Raw genomic sequence first — 12,908 nt, forward strand, 5'->3', positions numbered from 1 at the left:
AAACAGTTCTTTTATTAACAGAAACAGAGGTCAAGTTAAGCTCAGTTTGCTTTATTCTCACGTTTGTTTTCCGAAACTGAAATGAGAGTAGGGATGTCTACGTTAACTTAGTAAGAAATGTAAAACGAGTGGAGGCTTTCAAAGAAATGTAATGTCATTGAGTATCAAGAGAGGTTATGAGGAGCAATTAATTCCAACTAGAGGCAGAAATATATGCTGGAATGTGTTAGACATTTTGTATGCTACATCAGGGTAGTGTTTGATAAAGCTCTTGTGATATCTTTATGGGAACAATGGAAAAGTAGGGCTGAATGGCAGAAAAGTCAGGAAGATTCAGGACTTGATGAACAGGCCTAATAGCATAGATTAATTTATTAAGCAGCAAGATTTTTAGTGGTTTGTTATATGGCTATGCCATATAAACTTGTTCTGCTCAAGATCCATATCTTCATGCACATGTGTCTACAAATAGCTAAATATGTTAGATTAGAAAGAAAATTCTACAAGATCTCAATATATTGCCAAGGTGGGTCAAAATGAACTACATAAACTTAGGAGAGTAAAAGTGAAATGCAGTATTTAGATTCAATTGGGAGAACTTGCGTTAGTACTAGATGACAATAACGACAGTAATAATAATAATGACAGTAATAATAGCATTTACTTGAAGCTAGATGCTGAGCACACATTACACCTCATGGAAGTAGGTTCTACTCTCTCATGATACTCAACTTCATGGTTATGTATATTAAAAATACTCAGGAGTTTAAGTTGACTATAAGCTCATTACGGGAAAGGTGACAAAATGGCTCATAAAAAAAGTAGTGTCATAGATTCCGTAGGAGCAAGTCAGAAGCTCATTAACTCTGGCCTGATCTCCTGTAACAGGAAAACGACACTAAGCATTCTATTTTGAGAGGGGTTTTGAAGAAATAGAATAAATCACAAGTAGAATGATCAGAAGATTGGAGGATTTACAAAACTAAAACCAAAGCAGAATGAGTAAGAAACTCGAAACGTTTGAAGAGATAGCAGGGGGAAGATGAAATAAGCTACTTTGTGGTGTTCTAGAACACAGACCTAGAGCTGATCGGTAACATATTTAAGTTCAAAACAAGGAAATAGATAATGACAATTAGGAATAATCCAACAAGGAAATGACCTGCCCTGAAGGACAGAAAAATCCTTCTGTTTGTGAGTATCTACAGACTGGACAACTACCTGTTGGAGATGGAGAGAAGGTAGGACATTGAGTGAGAGATTAATTAAATAACCTTTAAGTTATCTTCTAACTCTAAATTCTGTGATTCTAATAGATTAAATTAAGTATTCATAAAAATAGCTCTAATTTCCTGAAATTTTACACATATAAGAACCATGTGAAACTGAGAGAAGATACAATCTCTACAATAGTGGGAAAATGCATTTGTAGTTCATTTAATTTTAGAATAAGATTTCAAAAGGTTCTAACTAATAGGTTCACACAAAAAGAAATTAGGTACTATCAAATGTGTTGTTAGGAAATTATTGACACTATTTCTTCAACTCCTAAACTACCTTTACATTATGGGGAGCACATAACATTAAATGAAAATGAGTTTGCTTTCTGGGGATCATTCAAGTATCATTATTTCCTTAGGTTCATCACCACATTGATTCATTTTAATGAGGTATTGACCTGCAAGCCAGAGAATGGGTAATGTGTCATCTAATTAATTTTCCAACACTTCTAGAGTGCCACAAATTAACTGAATGAGAGCGAATCTCCCTTTATATTCTTAGAATTTATTGTCAGGTTCTGTCTTTAAACACTCTTCCTCTCCAAGCAAAATCCTTGTTTCGTTATGTTTTAAACATTTTGATTGAGAGATTGTGCTTCCCTATGAAATTCTGGTAATTTAGTCTCTATAATCCAAGTCCTCTGAATTTTTTGTTGTTAATTCTTGGGATTAACAAAATGATACATTTATCTACATGCAGAATATGTAAGTTAAATATTTGTAAAAATTTAGTTGATCAATAGGCACTATATCTAGTTTATTCACCAAATTTACTACCCCTTCCAATCACAGCTAGAAGTTGCCTTGGAGAATGAATATCCTTATTTGATGAACTTTGGTCCAGATATCCAGCAGAAAGTTAAGGCCTCTGGATCTTAAACCTAAATTCCTGAAACTTCCTTTATTTTCTATACCTCAAGCTAATTTATCATAATTACGTAAATGCAAGGACAAGCTAAATAAAAAGAATTGGCAGCTAATTTTTAAATATATGAATACTAAAATCTCTGAACATCAGTTGTTGAGGTTGGTTTTCTGGCACTTTGAATTTGTCTAAAATAGACAAATAGAAACCAGGAAAACTATTTTCAAGTGAGTAGGGAAAAACTGAAATCTCTGCTTCCTTTGTAACATCTAGAAACAGCATCTTAGTGTGGTGGATCTTAGGGTTCCTCTGGCTCAACCTCTATTCAGGAAGCCCCTTTTTTTTATATTTGATCAGTGAGAAAGAAGAGTGAATTTTGGGTAAATGAAGAGGGTAGGAGAAAATGAAGGGGACAGCATTACATTTTAAAAGCTAAGGCCTATCTGTAAAAATACTTACCAGCATTAAGGTACCCGATTCAGACAAAAATGTATCCTTATAAAAGTCAAACTAGTACTTACATCACTAGCAATGTCTCTTGAAGCTTTGGCCAACTGTACAGAAATTGCATCAACTGGGAGATCATAGCCTTTCTTCAAAGCTTCTTCCCATCCAAGTTTATAGTGTTTCTGAAAATTAAAGAAATTTTGTAGCATCATCTGATGTATATTAAAACTCCAAAAGATTATTGAACAAAAAGTTTACCTAGAGAGCAGATGTCAGATTCTAACATCATCTACCTTATCTCTAAAGATATGGGTAAAAATGAAACAAGCTGTTTAACAGGGCAGTGACTAAGCATCTCATGATCTGGCTTGCAATTCCTGGCTCTGAGACCTCCTGGTGGTATAATTGAACAGGACCTTTTCTGTTCAGAAACAATATGGGCATATCAGTTTTATCAGGTACCTTCCCCTTGCTGCTAAGTACAGTCTGGCCTCACTATTTTGAACACAGATGTTAAAATAATTGATAGCCAAAAAAAAGTCAGGTAATGGGTCCTGCCCGGTGGCCCAGCAGTTAAGTTTACAGGTTCTGCTTCAGCGGCTGTTAGCTCGGGGCTAATTTTCCTCAAAAAAAAAAAAAAGTCAGATAATTAACAAAGTGTTAATTATCTAAGTGATAAAAGTATGGATGATGAAATACCTTTTATAAGGTACAATAAAGGAGTTAACCTTTCTGAGTCAGATTCATTGAATGGATATGTGTGTGTGTTAAAACTGGATAATAATAAAAATAGTTGAAAGTCTTCCAAGACTTACTATGTGTCAGGCACTGTGCTGAGAGCCATACGTGGAATTTCTCATTTGGTCCTCACAGCAATTCAACGTCATAGGCACTTTTACAGTCCCAGTTTTAAGGATGAAGAAACTAAGGTTTAGATCCAATATTCTAAAACTCATAAATGGCAAAGCCAAAACTCATACTAGGTCTGTTGGATGCAATATTTTCTTTCAGCAGTTATTGATTGATTTCCTGCTCTGTGCCAGGCACAATGAATGCTGAGACAAACAAAACAGGCACAGCGCCTGCCCCTAGGGAGCAAACAGTCGCAGCTGAAGCTCTTTGCAACATCCCTAGGCTAGCCAGTTTGTCACTCATTTCCACTGCTTCAGCGTTTACATAAATTACTTACCATTACATCATTTAATATGTTTAATTCGTTTCAAGCCAAAGTTTTATGTAGCTTTACCTGACTGTATGCTATTTGATTCTGCTTGGCTTGTAAGATATCTGGGGTATCTGGCATCACATGAATCTTCGTCTTATCTTTGTTCCAATCGATGGTGTATAAGTGCTAGAGAGTTAAAAAGAAAAAGACACTTGAAATTTGAAGAACTTTTTAGGATAAATAGGAAAGAAAAAGTATAACAGAGCACTTGAATCACTCAATTTGAATTAGATTAAATTAATTTAGTAACTAAAGCAGTATACAATTCAGAAAAGACACCAAAAACAAACTCAGATTTAAAAAAATAATTTTTTAGATATTTTCTATCTTCTAGAATGGATTGAAAGTACTTAAGATACAATAATTTAAAAAACAAGTAATTTCTAACTCAATTAGAAGGGAAAGGGAAATAAAAATAAGAGGTAGGCAGCAGAAGAAAATGTGTGGGAGAATGTTGTGGAATTGTTTGCCATTGCATGGCAGTGGTGGATCCAAATCAAATTTCCCAAACAAGAACCAGAGGCTGCTAGGCCTGCTTCCCTGGGAGCTGTGTGGAAGGACCACTGCTCTGGCTACCTTGTTCATAGTATGCGCATTCTGCTTGGCAAGAACCATGTCCATGGAGTCTGGCAGCTTCTTAAACTCGAAGTTACTAGGGTGCTGGCGGTATTTCTTATCACTGGCATATTCAGTTGCTTTCTTGGCCTTCTCCACTTCTAGGGAACCAGCTGGACTCCAGCCAAGCCCTTTGTACCATTCGTTGTAGTCTTGCTTATATTCATTCTATAAAGAGAAGAGGCAAATTCTACTTTACCTTGTCAATTTAGACACAAAAGTGTTGCATAAAATCCTGTGATCTCCCTTCCCATACCAGGAATCCAACTATCACCCAAAAAGAAGAGAGCCTTACATCACTCTGTAAGCGATTCATATTCTTGCTCAGCTCGATGCTCATGGCGTCTGGAAGGAGGACATACTTGTGAATCAAGTGCTTGTAGTTGGTGTTGGTGACGTTGGCTTGGGCATCCTTGGCAGCTGTGACACTGAGCATGTCGGCAGGGGTGTGGTAGCTGGTCTTAGTCTTCTCATAGTTTTTCTTGTACTCCCGATCAGATTGCATCTTAGCCACTTGCATGGAATGGACTAATTTGGGATCATCTTCAAGACTACGGAAACCAACCATTTTCCCCCTCTCCTTTTCATAATTGTGTTTGTATTTATACTGCGAAGAAAATTTGAATATTTATTCAGAGAAATTCCCTTGGCTGGAAATCATTCTAGTGTTAATAGTCTATATTTCATGAAAAGGTGATATTTGTACGGAATTCTACAGTTCACAAAACACATTTTTTGCATTTGTTTGTGTAACTTGATACAACAACACCTTGTGAGGTAGATAGCAAAGTTATTATTACTGCCCCCATTTTACAAGAGTAAGCTGGGACCCAGAGAGGTGAGTGGCTTGCTAAGGTCACTAAGAATTAGACCCAGCTCTTGCAATGATACACCATTCTGACTTCCACACATACTCTGTTGTTAGTGCCAAAGAGATTTTTAGTAGGTAATAAGAGTACAGCAAATGAGAGAAAAAGCAGAATGTTCTAAGCAGTTTAATGCTGTCCTGAGAAATCATCCAGCCAGTCTTTTACTGATGAGAATAGGCTCAGTTACGAGATACACAGTATAATTTTAAAGTGGGTTACCATGTGTGACACTTCTTTTCTCTTAAGACTCTCTATACTGGTACAATGGGAAAGAAATTTTACTATTTATCTCCCAACTTCCCTCCATAGAGGGGTCATCCTGATACATGGAAATCTTATTTTGCTTCTCTCTCATGGCTCTGAGTGAGCAAGTTAGGCAGTAGGAACTGGGAGAGCCAAATTACTCCAGCATAACAGAGGGAGAAGAATTTGGAGACCTCAGGACAGTATGAGCGGCACAGGGATGGATAAGAATGAAAGATGAAGAACAGAGATGGAAGAGGAGAGAGAAAGTATAACTTGGCGGGGGGGTGGGAACTAAGGAAAACATGCCCTGAAATGTGCTCCTCTCTTTACCCCAAAATCATTAAAGGCTCACTGTAAGTGAATTTCTTGTGGAAACAACCAAATGAAAGAATTAAATTTCATACAGGTGATGTGTTATGGCAGTGTTGTGTTGGCACACCAGCTCTCTGGGGAAAAAAGCCCTAATGTGTAGTGTTTGTCAGTTTCTGTGGTATCAATACTGCCACCGTGGTTGATGTCAAGCTACCAATAGTTTAACAAATGATTTGCAAAATTCTCCATTATTTAGTAATCAATTGCCATGAGCCCAAAAGATCGGCACCCCAAGCAAACCACTTCATGATACATCCCATTAGGAAGACAGACCCTAAGAGGTAAGAGGCCAAAACAACACAAGCCTTTCTCCAGGAAAACTCGGGTTTTGGGTGAAGGGCTTTGTGTTTCCACAGGCCACAGCCTTGGTGATGGAGTTCAAAGTAAATTCACCCAGATTTCACGAGTCAGGGAGCTGACATTTATGTGGTCATCATGTGGGTAGCATTCTGTTTTTTCAGAAATATCAGAGGAAACACAAGAGCAAGTCTAAGAAGCAATCACAGAAGAGAATGAGGCTATTGTTAGTAGGCACACTTTTTTGCATATTTTATCCACTTCGTGTTTCCAGAACTCAGCACTTATTATTTCCGTAGCTTAGCAAGCCCCAGCCAGGTGACCGCTCCCCTTCAGACTTACATCACTTGCAATATCTCTTGAAGCCTTGGCAGCTTTGATAGGAATTGCATCAGTTCGAAGATCGTAGCCCTTCTTTTTAGACTCTTCCAAAGAAAGTTTGTAGTGTTTCTGTAATAAGAGGTAAAAGAAATAGTTTTCTTTCTAAACAGGAAATAGCTCTCTAAACAGGAAATAATAGTTTTCTAATAGTTTATTAGAAACTTAATAGAAATTAATAAACTATTAGAAAACATATTATATTATAAAACTAATAGTTTTCTAAATAGGAAAGTCTGGATTTATTTTAAAAGAGCAAACTAGCACCACAGCATCGTTTTTATCTTTCAGCGGAATGCTTCATGCAGTTCAACAGTTGAATGTTCTCACAAGTAACATAATTGCGTTTGAAAAAAATATAGTACAAACTCAAACATATCTTCAAGAAATCGCTAAAAGAAGTAAAAGTTACTAGTCTCTATTAGGCTGTAAATATGCTTTAAAAATATGAAAGCCCAGTAGATCCTTATTGATGCATTTTATTAAAAAAAAAGTCAAGGGAAGACTACAAAACAGCCATATTCTTACATCAAAAGAAAACGTCACTGTTTTGCAATTGACATTTTTATTTATGAAATTGTGTGGATTTACAATCCAAAAAGCAGTCAGCCATCCCAAATTCCTACAGAATTCATATAAAAGAAAGAAAAAAAAATCTGGTAGTATTAGAGGATTTCCTAGCAACTCTGGTTAGGATGAAAAAGAAGTGAAAGAAAACACCTATGCATTTTCTAACATTAAGTTGTGCATATTCCTTATCATGAGGCTTGCTCCAAATTCTTCAAAATGTTCATCTTCCCTTTCCATTTAACTTTTCCTAAGATCCACTGTTTAGGATCGTCTCAAAAGCTTGGTGGAGGGACTCTCTAAGAACGAAGGCTTAGGATTCTCTTTTCCTTTTTTTCTTCTCCTGGCTCCCAAGCCCTTCTCTTCCTGCCAAGTCTCTTAGTTTAATAAGGAGTGTCTGCCCCTAAAACAAAATCCAACCACCTTTCAAATTCCTAACTGCTGGGCCCAAGCCCCATCAATAGGCCTACTCCAATTCTTAGCAAAGAAAGATTAGAAAGAGAAACATTCTCCTTTGTGGAGTCCCGCTATTATTTTCAAAACATTCACTCATATAATTGAGGGCCATTAATTAGTTACTTTATTTCTACTGGTTCTAATAGGCAAGAAAGAAAGATGACAACAGGGAGAATTATACTTACATCACTCATATTAATTGCATTTGCCTTTGCCAGAATAATCTGGGGGATATCAGGCATGATGTGGACTTTGGTCTTGTCAGCCTCCCATGCTTGTTTGTACAGGTGCTAGAAAGAGAAAGAAACAGTGGAAGTTAGCATTTAAAATCTTAAAAGGAGCTCGCTTAGTACATATATATATCATTGTACATAAATATCAATATTTTAAGCATTTTTATTAGCTAGATTTTATTTTTAAGAATTTAAATGGAAACGGTGCTTATTCAAATACTACAGTGTGGAGGATGTAAGATGGAAGGTAAAATGCACTATCCTCCTCTTTTACAGCCTGGAGGTAGCATCTCCACCTTAAAATTTTTTATGCATATTAAATCCCACATGTGGTCCCTTTTTAATATAGATGAGGTTATATAACACATAATGTTCTACATCTTGCTTCTTGACTTAATAATATAGGTAAGACATCTTTTATTCTTCTTAAAGTAATGTACTTCATTCACTTAGAGAGCTTCATAGTATTCCAGGAGCAGGTGGAACTCAATTGATTTAACCAGTTTTCTATGAACAGAAATTTAATACGTTCTTTGCAGTCTTTTTCTGCTGCAAGCAATGGTGCCATGATCTTTGAGGTGGACATGGAGATGCACCACCCAGACGCCCATTCAAGGAAGGGCTTATTGGCAGATAGCTCCAGTTGTCACCTGCGTCAGTGTTTGCTGCCTCACTGGAGAGCACGCTCTTCCCTGGTGGCCACATCCAGAGACTCATCAAAGTAGGGGCACGAGGGCCTGGCCACTTCCGCCCAATGCAGGACACTTCTGGCAGGCCGCACACACTCAAGAGCCCTCTGTGGGATGGGCCCAGGCTTGGTATGGCCTGCAGCACTGTCCACTCCTCCTTCTGCCCAGTCCTCCCTCCCACAGGTACCAATCCCTAAGAAACGTCCCATACTCCAAATTCCATCTCAGCCTCTCCTTTCGGAGACCCTAACCTGCAAAAAATATTATTGCGTGTATATTTGTATGTACGTCTTTGTATATGTGTGTATCTTTGCACATACACAAGGATTTCTATAGGGTATGGAGTACCTGATGTTTTACTTTTAACAAATATTAACAAAATGTTAATTAAAAGTTTGCATTAACTCCTTTGCCAATACTATATATAACATAACTTTCTAATCTTTGCAAATTAGGTAAGTGGAAAAATGTTATTTCTTTGTTTTAGCCAGGTTTAATTAAAAAACAAAAACAAAATTCTTCTAGAGTCTTCTTCTAGATGAGGGGTTAATAAACTTTTTCTGCAGTAAGCCAGATAGTAAATAGTTTAGAATTTGTGGGCCATAGAATCTCTGTTATTAACTGCTTAACTCTCTTGCTGCAGCGCAAAAGCAGCCGCAGACAACACGCAAACCAAGAGCTGTGGCTGTGTTACAATAAAATTTCATTTACAAAAACGATCTGACTTCTGCTCTAGACCAGCCCAATCCAATAGAGCTACCTGCAGTGACGGAAATGTTCTGCGCAACCCAGTAAAACAGCCCCTAGCCACATGGAGCTACTGGTCACTTGAAATGTGGTTAATGTGAATGAGGAACTGAATTATTAATATTATTTCGTTTTAATTAATGTAAACTTAAATAGCCAAATGTGACTATTGGTTATAGTACTGGACAGTGCAGTTCTAGTGGAAAGAACAATAGCTAGTCATCAGAGTCCTGGTTCTAGTCCAGACCCACTCATTGACCTGCTGTGTGTCTTTAGACGAGTTGCCTTGCCTCTCTGGGCCACACTTTCCTCAACTCTGCAATGAGGGGATTCAACATGATGATCACCAAGGAATCTCTGAGTGTTAGTATTGCTATTTCTATGATTCTCATCTTGGCATTATTATTCTGAAATGGTAATCATTAACCTTGAAAAAAATGAAAAGTTTAATTTAATATTTAAAAAATAAACACATGTTTGTGATAGTTTAAACACTAAATCTTAAAGGGGGCATTGAGATTTGTGCCTTGTCTTTTAGGCAAGTTCCTTGCAAGGAGTTTGATCTTCTTGACAAACCTGTCTGTTTTTACTCTTAGAAGACTCCAGGGGATTTACTCAGAGACTGAGCATAATACAGCTTGATCTTTCTAGCACAACTAGGACCATCATTTTCTGCAACTGTTTCATGTTCAGGTCCAAATAATTTTTTCCCCTTTTTTGCTAATAATAGCATTTGTAACTGTGATCTGCACAATATAGCCAATGCTGCTGCAATTATTTTATGACTTGCAATTTAAAAACAGATGCCCAACGTCGATGTGCTTTTTGGTCCTGAAATCTACTGAGGGCTAAGAAATGTAAAACTACAGGCAGGCTTCTCTGAAGGCTGGAATCATTAATGATTCAAGGAAGTGCTGGTGGAGAACAATTGCTCTCGGGATTGCCCAGAGATGGTCCTGGCATGGAACACTGCTATAGCCACGTAATCTGGGAGTTTTCTTTTATCCCATCAAAGCAGCAAGGAACGACGGGTGGGCTGCAACACCCAGCTGTTATCAGCCAAACAATCTGCCAATTCAGCGTCATGAACTTCTACTCAACCCCACCTTAGACAATTTTCAAGAATTGCATTAAAGGAAAGCGTTCATATTTATTTTGTTACGTCTATTAGATAGGGTGATTCATTGAACATTTGGAGGGGCACTAATTAGAACCAATTTTCATCTTTTTTTTTAACTACAAGGCCCTTTTGGAAGGTAGAGTGAACATTAATTATGATGCCCTAAAACTGTTAGCAAAACCTATAGATTAAATTTAAGATATGCCTGGATTCTTCCTGACACATATGCAACCCTACATTATTCAAAGACTTACTTCATTCATAATTTTTGCATTTTTCTGGGCCAAAACCATGTTCATTGAGTCCATCAAGGTGGAATACTTCAAAGTGTCTGGGTGTTGCCGGTACTTCTTTTCACTGATAATCTCCATGGCTTTCTTGTTTTTCTCAGCCTCCAGGGAGCCCAGAGGGAGCCATCCCATGCCCTTCATGAAGTCAGCATAGTCAGCTTTGTACTGATTCTGCAAAGGAGGGAAAGTTCAAGAGTGAAAAACCCCAAACTTTCAAGAACCATGAGTGCGTAATTAATTCCATAAGTTTCTCTTCAGTTTTCAACCAATAATATATTGAACTATTTTTATCCCTAAACTTCTATCTTTTTAACATTTCTTTCATGAGAAATTAAAAATAAACAATAATATCTTTGTGATTTATTTGTTTTTCTCAATGCCTTCATAAAGAAAAAATGCTAAGGAATACCAAATAGATTAATCTACCATGTGACTATTATCTCAAGACAGGTGACTATGCTGGTCCAACTTTCTTACAAAAATTCCCAAGTTCCCTTGCATAACAGATGACTTAAGAGACCTCATTTCTCTCTTTCATTATAAGTCTTTGATCATCCACTGTTGCAACTTCCCTCAGGTATGACAGAAACCTCACTGGTATTTTGTGCAAATTTTGTTTTTTTCCTCCTCAGCTCTGGCATTTTCTTCTATCACTCTATCCTGGTTGCTTTCATTTGGGCACTTATATAGCTCCCTGGCAATGAACAGTTCAACTCTTACATTCCCAAAGAGAAATGTAGGCTTAGCATGGCCTGCCTTTGGTTCCTAATTTAAATTCACTTTTCCCAGCCACCAAATGGCTTCTGTAGCTGAACTCCTGGCTCTCTGCTCCCCGTGCCTTCCTCACACTCATTCTGACAGCTGCCTCAGCCATCATCTCCTCAATATTTCATCAGTAAGTAAGAGAGGCAATTACAAAGTTGGAAGTAAGGGAATGAAAGCTGCTTGGAAGTGAGGGGCTGGAGCTTGTATCAAGTTATCTGACTTCCTGCTTTCTGTCTTACTCCTTTATCAGGGGCCCTTTACTCTTCCAACTCTCTTTGCTGGACATACTTCCTTTAATACATTCTTTCTGAAACCAAATTTCATTTGTTGTTGCTAAATCCAGCATCCAACAATGCTCATAGCAATAATATAGAAAATAGACTTTAGTTTCTAGAACTGTTCCTCTTTCGTTAAAGGAAATAAATTCGATCTAAGTAAAAAATGAAACACATCATTGGGAAACTGCACATGAATTTCTTTCAGGATTTTCAAAATATCACGACTTATGGTCATTCATGGTTTGCTTATTATTCAGAGTAAACGCTCTGCAAATGTTGTGGCTGTCACGTACATCACTTTGAATCTGCATCATATTTTTGGCCAATTCAAGGCTCATGGCATCAGGAAGCATGTTGTAGGTATGGATCACGTTCCTGTAGTTGGCATTGGTGGCCACTTCCTGAGACTTCTTGGCTGCCACCACACTCAACATGTCCACCGGGGTGTGGAAGGATGTCTTGGACTTCTCATATCCCTTCTTGTATTCCCGGTCCGACTGCATCTTGGCCACCTGCATGAAGTGCACCAACTTGGGGTCGTCCTCGAGGCTCCGGAAGCCAATGTGTTTCCCTTTGGCTTGTTCGTAGGCTTGCTTGTATTTGTACTGTGGATGGAAAACAAAGCTTAGCCATGAAGATAGTGAAGGAAAGAGAACAAAATCTAATTCACTAGATGCCATTAGCTTTGTAATACACATAGGGTTTTAGAGCTGCTCTAATCTTAGAAAGGGAGGAACTCACTTGGGGCAGGGAGCAAAATCTTTTTACTTCAAATTTCTTGCCAGCTTTGAGTCCATGTAAAGAAAATGACCTCAGAGTTAATCAAAGAAGTATGTCAATAAGTTGTTTGAGGGTGATTTAGAAAGTAGATTTCCCCACTCAGCAGTCTGGCCAGTAGGAAAGGCTGCAGGCACAATTTCTTGGGGAGTATCTTTAGATTCAGGAAGGGGACTGCCCAAAGGTCAACTAGGTAAAATGCGTAGATTGCATCCCTCCCTGCCTTTGCTTAGAATTGCCTATAAATGATTTGAATACTCTAAAAGCAGCTGATGTTAACAAGACCCAGTCACTTTTTACATTAAATAATGAACAAATGATTAGAGCCTCCTTGGACTGGGCAAAGGGAGGTGCCTTGGGTGTTACATGGCTTGAAGTTTCCACCAACACTG

At 37.8% G+C, this 12,908-nt stretch overlaps 1 protein-coding gene across 50 annotated transcripts in view; it reads right to left on the reverse strand.

Moving 5' to 3' along the window:
* The window catches only part of NEB (nebulin), a 213,964-nt gene that overhangs the window by 142,546 nt on the left and 58,510 nt on the right, over positions 1-12,908 (reverse strand). For all 50 annotated transcript variants that reach the window (XR_011428216.1, XR_011428215.1, XR_011428214.1 and 47 more), the window contains exons 45-52: positions 12,033-12,344; positions 10,661-10,867; positions 7,803-7,907; positions 6,559-6,666; positions 4,728-5,039; positions 4,394-4,600; positions 3,839-3,943; positions 2,667-2,774 (exon numbers count right to left, since the gene is read on the reverse strand). Coding sequence is in view for 43 of the 50 variants with exons in the window: in XM_070240934.1 (XP_070097035.1) it covers positions 2,667-2,774; positions 3,839-3,943; positions 4,394-4,600; positions 4,728-5,039; positions 6,559-6,666; positions 7,803-7,907; positions 10,661-10,867; positions 12,033-12,344 (1,464 nt within the window). In the remaining 7 variants the exon portion in view is untranslated. The remainder of the gene's footprint in view (positions 1-2,666; positions 2,775-3,838; positions 3,944-4,393; positions 4,601-4,727; positions 5,040-6,558; positions 6,667-7,802; positions 7,908-10,660; positions 10,868-12,032; positions 12,345-12,908) is intronic.

Source organism: Equus caballus, chromosome 18 (assembly GCF_041296265.1).
Source record: "Equus caballus isolate H_3958 breed thoroughbred chromosome 18, TB-T2T, whole genome shotgun sequence".
NCBI classification, from domain to species: Eukaryota; Metazoa; Chordata; class Mammalia; order Perissodactyla; family Equidae; genus Equus; species Equus caballus.